General features: G+C 40.8%; 2 protein-coding genes and 1 non-coding gene across 4 annotated transcripts in view; 2 read left to right on the top strand and 1 right to left on the bottom strand.

The window, feature by feature from the left end:
- The first annotated feature begins 1 nt into the window (after position 1).
- trnar-acg lies at positions 2–74 on the top strand. The gene has a single exon. It is a non-coding gene; the product is annotated as a tRNA-Arg (tRNA).
- A 751-nt stretch (positions 75–825) lies between these two features.
- On the top strand, positions 826–12,751 carry fbxo31 (F-box protein 31). Of its 2 annotated transcripts, XM_017700117.2 has the most exons (10): positions 826–1,497; positions 2,042–2,113; positions 3,366–3,452; positions 5,387–5,463; positions 5,602–5,769; positions 6,430–6,504; positions 6,711–6,820; positions 7,438–7,591; positions 9,271–9,617; positions 10,342–12,751. In XM_017700117.2, exons 1-10 carry the CDS (start codon positions 1,116–1,118, stop codon positions 10,562–10,564), a joined length of 1,695 nt encoding a protein of 564 aa, XP_017555606.1. In that variant the 5' UTR covers positions 826–1,115; the 3' UTR covers positions 10,565–12,751. The 2 variants fall into 2 exon arrangements, with proteins under 2 accessions (XP_017555606.1, XP_017555607.1); XM_017700118.2 differs by lacking the exon at positions 3,366–3,452 and having other exon boundaries at positions 835–1,497.
- A 478-nt stretch (positions 12,752–13,229) lies between these two features.
- Positions 13,230–15,195, bottom strand: part of ces2b (carboxylesterase 2b) — a 32,931-nt gene continuing 30,965 nt past the window's right edge. Inside the window, exons 34-38 of the mRNA XM_037542401.1 lie at positions 14,914–14,991; positions 14,525–14,672; positions 13,957–14,106; positions 13,669–13,741; positions 13,230–13,513 (exon numbers count right to left, since the gene is read on the bottom strand). Coding sequence (XP_037398298.1) covers positions 13,330–13,513; positions 13,669–13,741; positions 13,957–14,106; positions 14,525–14,672; positions 14,914–14,991 — 633 coding nt within the window. The 3' untranslated portion in view covers positions 13,230–13,329. The remainder of the gene's footprint in view (positions 13,514–13,668; positions 13,742–13,956; positions 14,107–14,524; positions 14,673–14,913; positions 14,992–15,195) is intronic.

Here is a 15,195-nt window from a genome sequence, read left to right as displayed (position 1 = left end):
CGGGCCAGTGGCGCAATGGATAACGCGTCTGACTACGGATCAGAAGATTCTAGGTTCGACTCCTGGCTGGCTCGAGATCTTTTTCACTTTGCTTTCACTTTCTTATTGGTTCAATCGGGCAAAAAAACACAGCCCTGCAAAGTTCTTGGAGCAACTTTTGAGAAAAACAAACATTCAAACATACAAAGCTGCTAAACAGAAAACACAAACGTTGTCACAGCGTTGTCTACTTTTTTTTTTACAACGTTGTCAAAAGGTGGTGCTGTTTATGTTGTCTCGACAAGGTTGTTACGACGTTGTCACAACCTTATTATTCAGCCAGTCTTGTTTTTTTTTACAACTTAGCACAAGTCCACGGATTTCCATGCACAACACAATGGAACTTATGAGAATTCTAGAAGTTTGTGACAACATACTGATAACGTCGCGCCCACGTCGTCTGATGACGTAACAACTTTCCGAGGAATCACATTTTAACGTTGTGAACAACAAAACAATAGGTTGTCACAACATTGCTACAACGTGACTGTTTGCTGGGTGGATTTCCAGGAGTGAGACTTTTCGCTTAAGCGGATAATTTAGGCCGGTTGCAATAACGTTAGAGGACATAAATAAGAAAATACACGCACTTTTGGATGAAATTATTGAAATGACTGAAATCCTGCCTGGTGAAATACCACCGTCTGTCCTGTAATAGAATATAAACAAGAATTTGGCTACAACACCAACAAGTAGTGCTTGCTTCGGATTTCCTAGCATTATTTTTATATAATGGATTTGTCTTTGAAGCGGTCTTGCTCAGGAAAGTCAGGAACATCATAAGCAGCATGCAGTAGATGCAGCGGAGATCTCTTCCACTGCTGTCTGCGAAATGACTGAAACCCCGACCAGCCCACGTCACGTGAAGACGCCCAGTCACGTCGAGGAGGAGCTCGGCTGACAGACGGGGGTGTGCGCGAGTGTTTGTCGACGTTTCACGGTGAAGACGGGCGGACGGACGGACTGGATCGGTGAGGAGAGGAGCGGGAGAGAGAGAGGGAGGGAGAGCGGAGAGGGACGGACGGACGGACGGCAGCTGTTCCGCTGATGTAATGTTGCCCGTTTGGTGACTACGGATGGCGGTGTGTGCCAGACTCTGCGGAGTGGGTCAGTCGCGGCGGTGCAGGCGGCGACAGAGGCACGGCCAGCACGACCAGCACGGCAGCGACTCCGAAATGGACATGGATGAAGAAGAGGGGGAGAAGATCGTGGGCGAAACCAGGGGCAGCGGCAGCGGTGGCGGATGGCCTCAGAGCCGCGCGACGGGGCCTAGCGAGGCCGCTGCCGCCAGCGCCGGAACACAGAGCCCGCAATCTCTGCTGGATCTTCCGCCGGAGCTTCTAGTGGAGATTTTCTCCACATTACCCGGCATAGCGCTGCCCAACCTGGCCTTGGTGTGCAAGAAATTCAGGCAGATACTCAGCACGGAAACCATCTGGAGGAGACGGTGCATAGAGGGTAAACACCAACACCACCACCACCACTATCACCAGAGCTCGCCCGTCCGAGCAGACCGACTGGAATCAGCTGTGTGGGGGGATATCCAGCTCGGCTAGGTTGCCTTATATGACGCTGCACTATTTGGTTAAATGGGGCTTTGATCGTGCTTGGCTATGCTTCGGAGACGAGCTCCACTCTTCAGCACAGTCTGTACGCAGGCTGCTTATTTAGTGTAGCTACATGCTAGTCGCGTTTGCCTGCTGATCTGTAGTCTGTCAGCTGTTTCGTTTCGATATAAACAGATCGCTGCGTCGCAGGCCGCCGTGCTGATGGCGCATGCATGTTTCAGTCTTGCGTTATCTTGTAAGTATGTCAGGGCAGGTGTCTGTAGCCTTAGTGATTAGTGAACGTTTTGAGCACTAGTACGAACCGCTAATCTCTGTAATTCAGTGTGCTCCAGTGGCACCTATGCGCGCACGTACATTACTGCTGCTGTACAGAGATGAGCCTGGCTGACTGACTGACTGGTGCTGCTGCTCTCTGCTGCTTATTTCTTATTCAGAGTTTGGCATGAAGGATGACCTGCGGAAGATGGAGGTCGTGGGTGTGTCCAGCAGGGAGCTTTATGTCAAACGTGAGTATGCTCATTATCCAAACAGCATCTGTGGATCATCTTCCTGACTCAAAGCAGACAAGCCGTGTAGGAAGAGTGAGCTCAGACTGACTTTTTTTTGTAAAGACTAACATAAGTGAAAGCCTGTATCAGCGTATCTAAGGTAGGGCTGTCCAGTCCTATCCACAATAGGCCTGTGTGGCTGCAGGCTGTCAAACCAACAAAGGAAGAGCACACTTGATTGGTTGTTTGTAGACTGAGCAACTGCTTAAACAAGTACAATCAGGTGTTCTCCAGCTCATTTGGAATGAAAACCTGCAACCACGTTGGCCCTTTGTGGATAATATTGGTAATAGATCAGGTATAGTCTTCCTCTGTGCATATATTTGTGTAGTCATGAATGCTTTATGTGGTTTTCTTGCTGCATCCATCCCACAGGGGGCTTTGACCTCATAACCGATCAGGCTTTTAGGTACATCTACATCATTTAGAGTTTGCAACTCAGCAGGCTAGTCTGATGGGTCCCTTGATGGCCTTCTGCTACACTCTTGACGTTTAGTGCTGCAATGTCCTCCCTTAGTTGCTCATAACAGCAGCTAATGTGACATGTCCCTGACCCTGCATTACGCAGGCCTACTTTGCACTGCAGTGTATTATTGCATCTCCTAACTTTTAAGTAAGCTATTAAAGGGCCTATATCCCGCATTTGTCTTGTATTTCATTTTTTCAAGTTAGAAAAGGTCAGTTCCTTGCTGAAACACTCCTTATAGCTTCAGGGCAAAAGGGAAGGGCAAAGTTAGTTGACAGATGTCTGACATCAGAAAAACAGTGGATTCAAAACGCTGTGTTTTTACAACTTATTTTCCATGTATGCATGTAACCCTATGGACTGGGGAGTGAATGGTGTATATTTTGAAATTTTAGCAACATTTGCATACTACATACTCTCTTTTATTTGTAAAATTGAAGTTTTCCCTGATGTAGGCTCTTTAAGGTTTTGTAATAAGCTGTGTGCTTGAAAGGTAGAATAATACAAATATAATGTTAAGCTTTTCATTATATCAGTTTAATGTAAAGAGTGAAGAAGTAAGGAAGATGTATTGACTGTTTAATTTTAATATGCTGTCATGTGACAGGCGTTGCTGCTTAATCCTGTTCATTCCTCTTCACACCACCTCTCCTTTGCTCCCTTTAATCTCACCTCACATGTATGCACATATGCATAATGTCCAGCTGACATGAATGTGGTGCCTCCACCTGTGTACCTGTCCAGGTGTGAACCCTCGGGTGAAGTCAGGACGCTTTATGAAACTCCTTCCTGATTACGAGCACATGGACTATCGGGACGTGTACACACATTGTATGTACTGCCAGGTGTGAGGGGTGAATGTGGTGGTTCATCTGCGTGGCCACTCTGCAGGTGGTGTTTGGTAGAGGTTGCCCTTTCCTGCTGAACTGGGAGCTGTCGATTGGCGATTTTACTGTAATGATTTCAGATCAGGAACTGATTGGGAGAAGCTGTTCCTAGATCAGCACAAAAGGACACCTTCTGCCTGGAGCCCTGCACGCCTCTGTGTCCTGCATGCATGGGAGAAGGACACACACTGGCTTGACATGCAGGACTCTGCGGTGATCCTAACCTGACCTGGCTGTGTGAAGTGGTTCTTCTTTTATTAGTAACTCCTGCTTTCCTTCACAATGCTTACTTGCAAATTGGTGATGTTACTTGTTTTAGACTATTGAGTTGTGAGAGTTTGTGAATGATCATTAAGTAGGGGTGGATAATATGTTAATAATTATCGTTACTGTGGTACATTGCATCACATTAAGTCACAATATGCTTTACTGAGCATATCGTGGATATTGTTCATACTTAAAAGAACACTGATCAGCTACATGTTTCCTTACAGAGAGAGCATACCTAGACCTAGGTTTATATCAAAACAAAAATCCTTGTGTTCATAGTTTTTGATAGTATTTTTCAAATGTGGCACTACTAGTGTTTTTTTTTTTTTGTCTATTCTTATCAAACTTCAGGAAAACTAAATATCCTGATTCATAATATGTATCATAAAAGTGTCTTGAAGCATCGTGGTGTACTTCTGCCATATTGGCCACCTTTATTTTTCAGTGATCTAATATTTGTAAGTAATTAAAAAAGTTAAAAACCAATATCTTGCTGGAACATTTGAATAGGATGCAGGTCAGAAAAAATATAAAACACAGTACTTCTTCTGTCTAAGCAGAAGTTGGTTTCTCTACAGTTGGTTTATTTCTGTGTTTTAAGGCGTTGTTATGTTGCAAAGCCCAACTGCTTTTGACTTTTAAATTAGATACCCTGACATTATGCTGTAGAATTTACAGTTTTATAATTCACAAACTGACAAGCTTTGCTATAATTCTGAGCCCAGATGCACAACCTTCCAGACAATGAATTGATAGAGAAATTAATTGTAACCCTCTCCAGTGCTATTTTACTCTTTTTCTGAGGTTGTCCAAAATGTCTTTTGTTCAAGCTCATTACACTTGAACAGAATTCTTCTGTAAGGGGCAGGTAACCAGAGAGTGCGCTTTTGTTGGTAAAAGCCATAACTGCATTGAATGGAATACCTGATTCCAATTATGTTTTTTAAAGTTCATTCTACACTCTCAGAAAAAATGGTCTGAAACTGTCACTGGGGTAGTACTTCTCTTGTCACTTGGTGGCACCCTCAAGGTTACATCTCAGTACCTTTAGTCAGGGAGCATAGTTGTAACATAATCCATTGAAATTATATTTTCTGAGTTGTAATGACTCAATATGCCCCATCTAATCTCCAGGCTTTTTATTGTATTGTTTTAAAACATTAGATTATGAAAAGGTACAAATATGTACTTTTCACCTAAGGTCCAATTGTATACCTTATTTACCACTGTTGTACATTTGAGGGAACATTGATATTATTTGTACTTTGATGAATGAGAAATGTACCTGCACAGCAGTGTAACAGTGTAAGGCTTATATATGTATTCCCTTGACAGAGTGGAGTTGTTATTGCTGCAATTTTCAGTTTCTAACTACTCTTAATAAAAGGCACAACTGTGGATGCAAAGTTATGCATACAGTGTCAGATAGTGTAATTACACAGAAGCTCTACAAAAACAAGGAAACTGCACACTAACACATTGTGTTGAAATGCCCTGCAATGGTCTCCTTTCCTCTCATTCTTTCCCATGTCGATTTTGTGAAACTGCATGCCACTCTGCCCTGTGTTTTGTGGGTTTGTAAGTCCATATCTTTTGTTTGCATTGCAGTGCTCCATCCGTACCGACACATTCTGGGTCTCTGGCAGCCAGATATAGGCCCCTATGGAGGTCTGCTCAACGTAGTGGTACGTCCTTTCACTTTTAACAAAAGCCTTTAACTTGATTTCCCAGCACTAGAACTTGTTTGTGCTAAACCTGTTTTTATTTCCATATCAGTGTGACAATGTAGAATTTAATCTCTGTTTTGTAATGTTTCTGGGTAGGTGGATGGGTTGTTCATCATTGGCTGGATGTATCTGCCTCCACATGATCCCAGAGTGGAGGACCCAATGCGCCGTCGCCCTCTCTTCCGCATCCACATGTGGGAGCGTAACAAAGCCACTGTGGAATGCATGTATGGTCATAAGGGCCCTCACAAAGGAGATATTCAGGTCAGCGTGCCTATCAATCAAAAAAAATTTGCATACTTTTATTCAAGGGCCCATATCCTATATTCTTTTTGTATTTATTTTTTTCACCCTAATGTCCTTGACATTTGTGTGGGTGTGGGCCAGTTTCCCAGACCCCGTTTAAACCTAAGCCAAGACTAGTGGTGATTCCAGTGGTGGTTCTCCGATGACTCTGCAATTTAGTCCAAGACTAGGTTAAATCTATGTTCAGGAAACTAGCCCTGTATGTAGCTCTAATACATGTTGATGTGACTGTTTTTTTGACTGTGATTGGCTGCTCTGTATTGTGTTTCACTCAAGAGTAGGACAGGTCGAAACACTCCTTATAATTTCAGTGTGAATGGACAGGGCTAAACTGCTATAAACTGAATAGGCAGATAACTGTAAATGTATTGTTTTTTGTGACTTCATAAAAAACAGTGATTTCAAAAGGGGCTGTTTTTGGATATATGGACATTATGGACTGTGAAGTGTATGTTTTGTAACATATGTATATACTACATGAAAGCCTTTTATTTAGAAAAAAGTGGTAAGTTTAGTTTTTTCATGATATGGGCCCTTTCAGAGTATTGCAATTACAAAAATAAAAGGTAGGTGGAGTAGACGTGACATAACATAAAATGTGATGCTTATGTTTTGTAGACTGTAAAAAAAGACGAGTTCTCAACCAAATGCAACCAAACAGATCACCATCGAATGCCAGGGGGCAGACAAGAGGTAAGGGACAACCTTTTCCCAGCCACCCTTCCTTTTTTCATGTTAAAATTTGAACAGGTTTGATAATACGTTCATGAGGAGGATTAGGAGCTATTTAGTTTCACCTGAATTGGAAGGTGGTATATTATGCCTATGTTTCAGAGAAGGTATGAAGTACTGTTTGCTTTTTTGACTAATTTTGTTTGTTTGCCTTCCTGTTTTTGCAGGAGTTCCGTACTTGGCTGGAGGAGGAATGGGGACGGACACTGGAGGACATTTTCCATGAACACATGCAGGAGCTGATTCTCATGAAGTTCATCTACACCAGCCAATATGAGTAAGTCTCTTAGTCAGTCTTGCCAATTAACAGTTGCTCATAAGTTTACAACACAACACAGTAGTTTTATAATTCTGAGGTGCTTTGCCTAGATTTCTTTTTCAGTTTGTTTCAGTTAAACCATTTTATCTGCATAGGACAGATGATTAGATATTTCAATATTTGATGTATTTTGTCACTGTCCAAAGAAAAAAAGGTATCTCCAAAATACTAACTTTACAAAAGAGCACAAAAACACTCATACCTTTCAATGCAAAGTAAAGAAATTTTATTCCAAGTGATTTTAGAGCATTTCTATTGGTCCATGCATCATATTTTTTTACACAATGCAAAGGACAGCTGGTGTATTGAAATGATGTAGAAAATGTCATATTTTTCCATAAAGCTAATCAGGTAGATTTCTAAATTTTATAAATATGTATATATTGGCATAGGCAGATATGTGTATGAAATATATAGTATATCATCATCAGCCAATAATTCCCATATCAGTGAATTGCTTGAATTAGAATTGCCCAAGTTTCCAGTGCATAAATGTAACACACTTTATATTTTAGCACACTAACACACTTTCAGTGGTTTTCAGTATTTGTACAGCTTGTATACTGTGCTTGCAGTAATTGCCTGACGTACCGACGTATATACCTGCCCCCGTGCCTACCTTCAGACCTGCTGCAGCCGGGCCTCTTCAAAGGCACATACGGCAGTCATGGCCTGGAGATCATCATGCTGAGCTTCCATGGCTCTCGGGCCAAAGCCACCAAACTTACAGTGAGCCCCAATGTTTTTCACCTTGTTCATCTAATATATATATATATATATATATATATATATATATATATCCTGCCTTCCGCCCGAAGACTGCTGGGATAGGCTCCAGCTCCCCCCCGCGACCCTGACGGAGAAGCGGCTTAGAAAATGGATGGATGGATGGATATATATATATATATATATATATATATATATATATATATATATATATATATATATATATATATATATATATATATATATATATATATACACACACATACACACACACACACACAGTGAGGAAAATAAGTATTTGAACACCCCGCAACTTTGCAAGTTCTCCCACTTAGAAATCATGGAGGTGCCTGAAATTTTCATCTTAGGTGCATGTCCACTGTGAGAGACATAATCTAAAAAAAAAAAAAAGTCCGGAAATCACAAAGTATGATGTTTTAATAATTTATTTGTGTGTTACTGCTGCAAATAAGTATTTGAACACCTGTCAATCAGCAAAAATTCTGGCCCTCAAAGACCTGTTAGTCCGCCTCTAAAAAGTCCACCTCCACTCCACTTATTGTTCCAAATTAGAAGCACCTGTTTGAGGTCATTAGTTGCATAAAGACACCTGTCCACCCCACACACACAATCAGTAAGACTCCAACTACTAACATGGCTAAGACCAAAGAGCTGTCCAAAGACACCAGAGACAAAATTGTAGACCTCCACAAGGCTGGAAAGGGCTACGGGGCAATTGTCAAGCAGCTTGGTGAAAAAAGATCAACTGTTGGAGCAATTATTAGAAAATGGAAGAAGTGTGAGTACCATCCCAAAAACACCATCCCTACTGTGAAGCATGGGGGTGGAAGCATCATGCTTTGGGGGTGTTTTTCTGCACATGGGACAGGACGACTGCACTGTATTAAGGAGAGGATGACCGGGGCCATGTATTGCGAGATTTTGGGGAACAACCTCCTTCCCTCAGTTAGAGCATTGAAGATGGGTCGTGGCTGGGTCTTCCAACATGACAATGACCCAAAGCACACAGCCAGGATAACCCAAGGAGTGGCTCCGTAAGAAGCCTATCAAGGTTCTGGAGTGGCCTAGCCAGTCTCCAGACCTAAACCCTATAGAAAATCTTTGGAGGGAGCTCAAACTCTGTGTTTCTCAGTGACAGCCCAGAAACCTGGCTGATCTGGAGAAGATCTGTGTGGAAGAATGGGCCAAAATCCTTGCTGCAGTGTGTGCAAACCTGGTGAAAAACTACAGGAAACGTTTGACCTCTGTAATTGCAAACAAAGGCTACTGTACCAAATATTAACATTGATTTTCACAGGTGTTCAAATACTTATTTGCAGCAGTAACACACAAATAAATTATTTTAAAAAATCATACATTGTGATTTCCGGATTTTTTTTAGATTATGTCTCTCACAGTGGACATGCACCTAAGATGAAAATTTCAGACCCCTCCATGATTTCTAAGTGGGAGAAATTGCAAAGTCACGGGGTGTTCAAATACTTATTTTCCTCACTGTGTGTGTGTGTGTGTGTGTGTGTGTGTGTGTCATATATACACACACACACACACCTTACTGTGCTTGTATAAACATACTGAAATCAACTTGAAGTGGTAAAATAGTATACAATTGAATAACCTTAAATGTTCCTGATTTTGACGAATTTCCATCTGCCCTTTAGGGTGACCCTAATGTACCAGCGGGTCAGTTGACCTTAGACATAGACCTGAGTCACTCAGTGCAGCTGCCTGACTTGGAGCACCAGCGAAGTATTGAGGAGCTCTCTCGCCTGGTGATGGGGGTGCATGAAGAAGTCCAGAGGGGCTCACAAGGTCCTGCTGCTGCATCAGCAAATGCAGAAGAGGGCTCTTCTGGGGCAGAAGGCTCTGATGCTACCCCTGCCTGTGACGCTGAAGCAGGGGAGGCTGGTGCCGGAGCAGCGAGTTCTAGCCCTGAATCCCAGCCCTTCATCCTGCCTTTAGGAGTCATGGCCCGTAATGAGGTTTACCCACGCACATGCAAGATGTGGTGAGTATCACTGTCTTATCATTGTGTACTGTGTAAAAGTCCAGGTACATATTTCTCTGGTCAGTCTGATTAGATTTTTTTCAGAGTCAGTTTGAACAATTTACAGCTTTTAAGTTAAAAATTATATTCAGAAACCTATTTTTGTGTGCAGTAAGAGTATTTGCACTAATATCACATTTTATGTTTGACAATTTGTTTGATAATTTCCAGTACCTGGTTTGGCTAATTCGTGTTTCATTAAGTCATTAAAGAAAGCGTCAGTGACAAAAGGTAACAGATCTATGTGAAGGCTGGGGGCATCATGGAGAAATCTGGAACCAAAATTTGTTCTTCATACTAGCTCACAAAATATCAAGTTTGTGATATTTAGGTTTTTTTTATGTTTAATGTATTTATCTATATTTATTATAATACATAAATACACACATTCTCTTCTTATACAGTACAATGCAACCACATTATTTATAGCTAATTATCTGGGCAATAAGTGTGTTTTTTTGCTTGCAAAACTAATTCTGAATTGTACTGAAATTATTGAGTCAAATCACTTTAAAATGTCAAAGTTTCAGGATTGCATTGAATTGTCTCACACATTCAATCAAATCAAGAGATTAAGTTAAGAGATTTATATCCTTAGCTGATTTGTAAAGCATACATGGGAATACATGTGAAAAACCTTTGCTTGAAATCAGTAACTAATAACTGATTTCTGAATTTGTGTCAGTTTCTATGGAACAGGCCTCATAGCTGGTCATGGCTTCACAAGCCCAGAGCGCACGCCAGGCCTGTTTGTCCTGTTTGATGATGACCGCTTTGGTTTCATCTGGCTGGAGCTGAAGTCCTTCAGCCTGTACAGCCGACTGACAGACCAGCTGGAGCACGCTCAGGCTCCCAGCATGGAGCGCTTTGAGGCCATGCTCCGCAACATGCAATCATGGACATCCTGATAGCCAAGCACCTCTTCCTCAGCTATGTTTCCTACCGTATGCGTCCCACCCACCCTTACAGGGCCACACCTCCAACTCGCCTGATTCAACTTTTACGATGGTTACAAATCCACTGATCAGTTGAGCCAGATGTGTTAGAGAGGGACAGAAAGTGTTTATTGCTGTGCTCTCTTAGGATGGGAAGTGCCCATTATTGCTCTACATGCTCTGCATCCCGGATTACGCTCTCTGCCACTCCACACTCCCACACAACCTGAAAAAACCTCCTGATAATCTCACATATACATGAAGGAAAATCCTGCCACAGAGGTATGTTTGCAGCGGCAAGTCCATAAAAGTTGTATTATACCAATGCTTTCTTATCAGCTTTTTAATTAATTTATTTTTGTAACCTGGAGATGATGAATATGAGGATGATATGACAATTCACTCACATACTCTGGAACAAGCTATGTGTGCCTCTGTATCATTACCATGGTATTTAACCCAAGACTACTCTTAGAAACGTGTAGCTTCCTGTACTCTTGAAATTATTAAGTTATAAATGGCCGTCTTCAACAAGCGTGGGATTTTTCAGCTGTTTATAGTTGATGGTAGCTTTTAATTGATGCAGTGTCCTTTGTCTGATTTCATTCTTTTTGATGAAGACATTTTTTAATCTGTACTGCTGTTGCTTTGCTTTTATTTCTCTTGGTCATCAGTGCCCATGTGCACAATAGTTTGCCTATCTTGTGTTTTGATTTGAATATTTTTAAGAAACAACTGACACAGTCTGTGGTAAACAGTGAAATGGTTAGTATGTGAACTTTGATTGACCCCTTATAAATACCTTGATGAGTCATTGGCTCTGAGTGCTAGTGTTCTTACGAACAAATGTGCATTAGTAAAGCAGACCCCTAAAGACTAAAGCTTTTATGATGGTCTTGTGCCAGACCAAACTTTACACATAGGGGGTTTGTCTTGTCTAAAACCAGTCATTGCTTTACTACGAGAACAGACTGGAATTTAGCTTGATAGCATCTCTTGGAGCTAATCTGCATATTTAGTAACAACATGGTTCTAACATTTGCCCACTTTCAATTTGTTAGCCCTTGAATAAAGCACTTAACCTGAGTTGCAACATCTAAATCTGCATTATATGAACATGTATTGTGATGAATATGCATGCTGTACTAATACATGTAAGTTGGTGAAATTCACTTAATTAGAATATTGAGCATATTTCATTCACATACATTTATGGACTGCTTATAATCTCAGGTGCAATACCTATATATGCATTCTCTCAAATTAATGATAATATCCTTCATTCATGATGCCTGTTCTGAAATATCAGCAAAAGCATTTCAGAATGCTTATAAAATTACATGGATTTGCAATTGGTAAATGTTATTTTACTCTTCCCAGCTAAGCTTTTGTCCATCAAGATGAAGATATGGCACTACTAAGCAAAGAAAGTGTCTCTGAAAACAAACGGCATACAAGTGCAGATCATCACCAGCGAGTACCTGCAAAAATCACTAGCTAACAGGCAGTCTGGGCCTGCTTTAGCTTCCATTAATAATAAATGACGGTTTACTTGGTAGTTACACTTTACGCTCCATCTAGACAAAAACTTTGTTGGGCAACTTTAATAATAGGAGCAGTGGCCTGCCTTCCTACGTTTTGGACTATATTTTGAAGCCCATGTTAGCTTAGTCTCCAAGACACTTTCAGGCCATTTTCTTCAGCAGACCACAGTTACAACAAATGCTTCCTTGTTCTATGATGAGGTTTGATCATAAAGCTGTGCAGTGGTTCCTCTAAAAGTGCTCTTTCCTAAGCAGCATAGGCATTGACCAGACTAGATTCCTCTGTCTGTACTTTTGTATTCAACTGCAGCTTTGCAAAAACTAACCACTACATATAAAGAAAATGTATGTGAATTGAATGAATATATTTAATTATATATTTCAGCCTTGTTTAGGGGTGACTGTGCACATAATTGCAATGTTTGTTTTAAGCATACCACCTGTCTGTAGTGTGACCTCTACAAAGTGGGAACTGTTTCGATTGGTATAACTACATCAGTTCTTAAAGATGTTCTGAGAGGAAAGTTGTGTCTAATGTAAACTCCATTGCATACAACTTCAGGGAGCTTTGAAGCATATATGTTTGTCTGTTCCCAATAAATGAAAGTAAAAACTTTTGTGTCTGAATCGCTGTTTCAGGTCACAGACATCATTTCACTATTTTGTATCTTGAAAACTTACGTTGACGCTGGCCTATGAACGGGCAGAGTTTCACAAAGCAGGATTTTTCAGTTAAACAAAAGCTCAATGTCAAGCCTGTTCAACAGAAAGAGAGGCCAGGGATGTTCCTACAGGACAGTCTTTCTTTTACTGCTTCAGTCATCCAGCCAAGAAATCCTGCTTTATGAAATGTGACCTTGGATTTCTAAGTTAGGCAGACAGACAACTTTAGCCCAAAGTAAGGACTGAATCTAAGAATCTGTCTAAGCTCTTCTCTTATAGGACAGGCTACACTTTAAGCCCAAGTTATCTGATTGACTAAGAGTTTCTGCTTTAGGCTTAATACCCACTAGATCTTTTGAATATTTGTCCACGTGGTGCATAACGATACATTTTCAGATTCAGACCTCTCTTTACAAAACAAACAGCAGAGATTGTTTTTGGCTTTTTAAATTATTTAATTTGATCTTTATCAACTTTTAGATTTGTTTCTTGTCAAAGATTGCGCCGACATTTAGGAACCTTCATTCATATCTACAGCTCACTGCGCTCTCTTTTCTCTTGAGCTGAGCGAACCAGCTCTGGCAGCGTCTCTGTCATGAAGATGTAACGCTTGGCCTTCAAGTTCCTGCCAGGCTTCTGCTCCAGCCCAATGCCCAGATACTCAGCTTCAGCACCATACTCAGGCCATGGTCTCAGGTCTGGCCCATTTGGAGATCTGCCAAATAGACAAAGCCCAAATATGATACACTGTGCATGGCACAACGCAATCAAACCACTTAATGTGGAAATTTCTGAATTATTCACTTCCAAAATACCACTGAAATTAATATTTGTGGTAGCCCTCAGATTTGGCACAAACGTATTACTCACCCAGTGCGGGCAAAGTTCCCCCAGTAGGCCATCACAGTTCTACATAGTTCTTTCTCTTTCTCTGTGACAGAGGCTGAATAGAGGAAAAGTCTAAGTACACGTAAAAGAACTTAAAGATCAATTAACCTTACCTATTAAAGTACTAATTTATCTGTCATTACATAAATAAATCAACAAGTGAAATGTTCCTACACTGTTTTATAGTAAATGTGATCAAAGGCATTAATTTGCAATAACAAAGGTAATCTGATATTATAACAAATAGAGAGACTGACAACATGTGCCTACCCAGTGTTTTGACATGGGCATTTGCAAAACAGAAGCCGAAAACGAAGAAAAGATCATCTCCATGATCAGTCCTGACAAAACTGGGCCTCTTTGCTTGAATGAAGCTGGGAGGTTGCTGGAACTGATACAGGTAAACCGGTGCACCAGCAGCTGACAGAACAACATTAATGAGCTTTTTCATTTAAACTTAACTACAGAAAATGTGAATTCAGTGACACTCTATAACAGCAGTCTCCAACCCTGGTCCTGGAGAGCTACCTTCCTGTACAGTTCAGTTCCAACCTGTATGCAATAAGCTGCACCCCCCCTACTCAACTCCAGTCAATCGGGGACTTGGGAGGAGGTTGTTTAGATGGATAGTTGCAAATTGTGATTGGAACTAGGCCCTACAGAAAGATAGCTCTCAAGGCCCGGGGTTGGAGACCACTGCTCTATAAAATATGCATCAATGAACCCTTTTTTGACTTCTAGAGCAAAGATGCATTATTTTGATTCAGATTCGTCATTCATAGTTCTGGACATAATACATACATAGTGTTAATAAGTCTGATTTCTGAGCCTTCTTTACCTTTATGGAATTTTGCCAGCTTGAGAGCAGGAATGTTAAAGATGATATCTGCCATCATCTCTTTGTAACTGTCACGAATTTTGATCAGGTCAGCAGAGGAGCCCAGGTACTCATCTGCTATCAGTTCATTGATCCATTGTTTTTTGACCTTAACATAAAGGAGAGGACAACAGGGGACTAATTTAAAAAGTTTACCTAATACACTGCATTTGAATCATTAATATGATGATGTGAGTAGAAAAACAACAGAACTCTACAGTATTATATGTAGAAAATGTATTAAAACATCAGTAGTCCATTTGTTGTCAAACAATATTCTATTTTAGATCATGTAAATTAAGCACATTGCTATGTAACTAGTTTGTATGATGTACTTTTTGTGTTCTTACATCAGGCATAAAGGCAGCCACTGATGAAAGGACTTGCTCTCTATCCATTCCATCAGCCCATCCTGGAGGTCCAGTGAACTGTGGGAACAGATGATTATTAAATGTTACCTACTGATATTTTTCCAAATATCTCATAAGATTAAGTCCAAGATGGAACCCGATGTGCCTTCTTTTCAGTGGAGTGGGAACTTCTCTGAAGAATAAACTACTAACATCACAAGATATTTTAAACATTAACAACTGTATAATGGAACTGTAAAATAATATACTATATTATTTACT

Source organism: Pygocentrus nattereri, chromosome 11, assembly GCF_015220715.1.
Source record: "Pygocentrus nattereri isolate fPygNat1 chromosome 11, fPygNat1.pri, whole genome shotgun sequence".
In the NCBI taxonomy this organism is placed as follows: Eukaryota; Metazoa; Chordata; class Actinopteri; order Characiformes; family Serrasalmidae; genus Pygocentrus; species Pygocentrus nattereri.
Note: the sequence above shows the minus strand (reverse complement) of the source record. Positions and strands in the feature narration are given on the sequence as shown.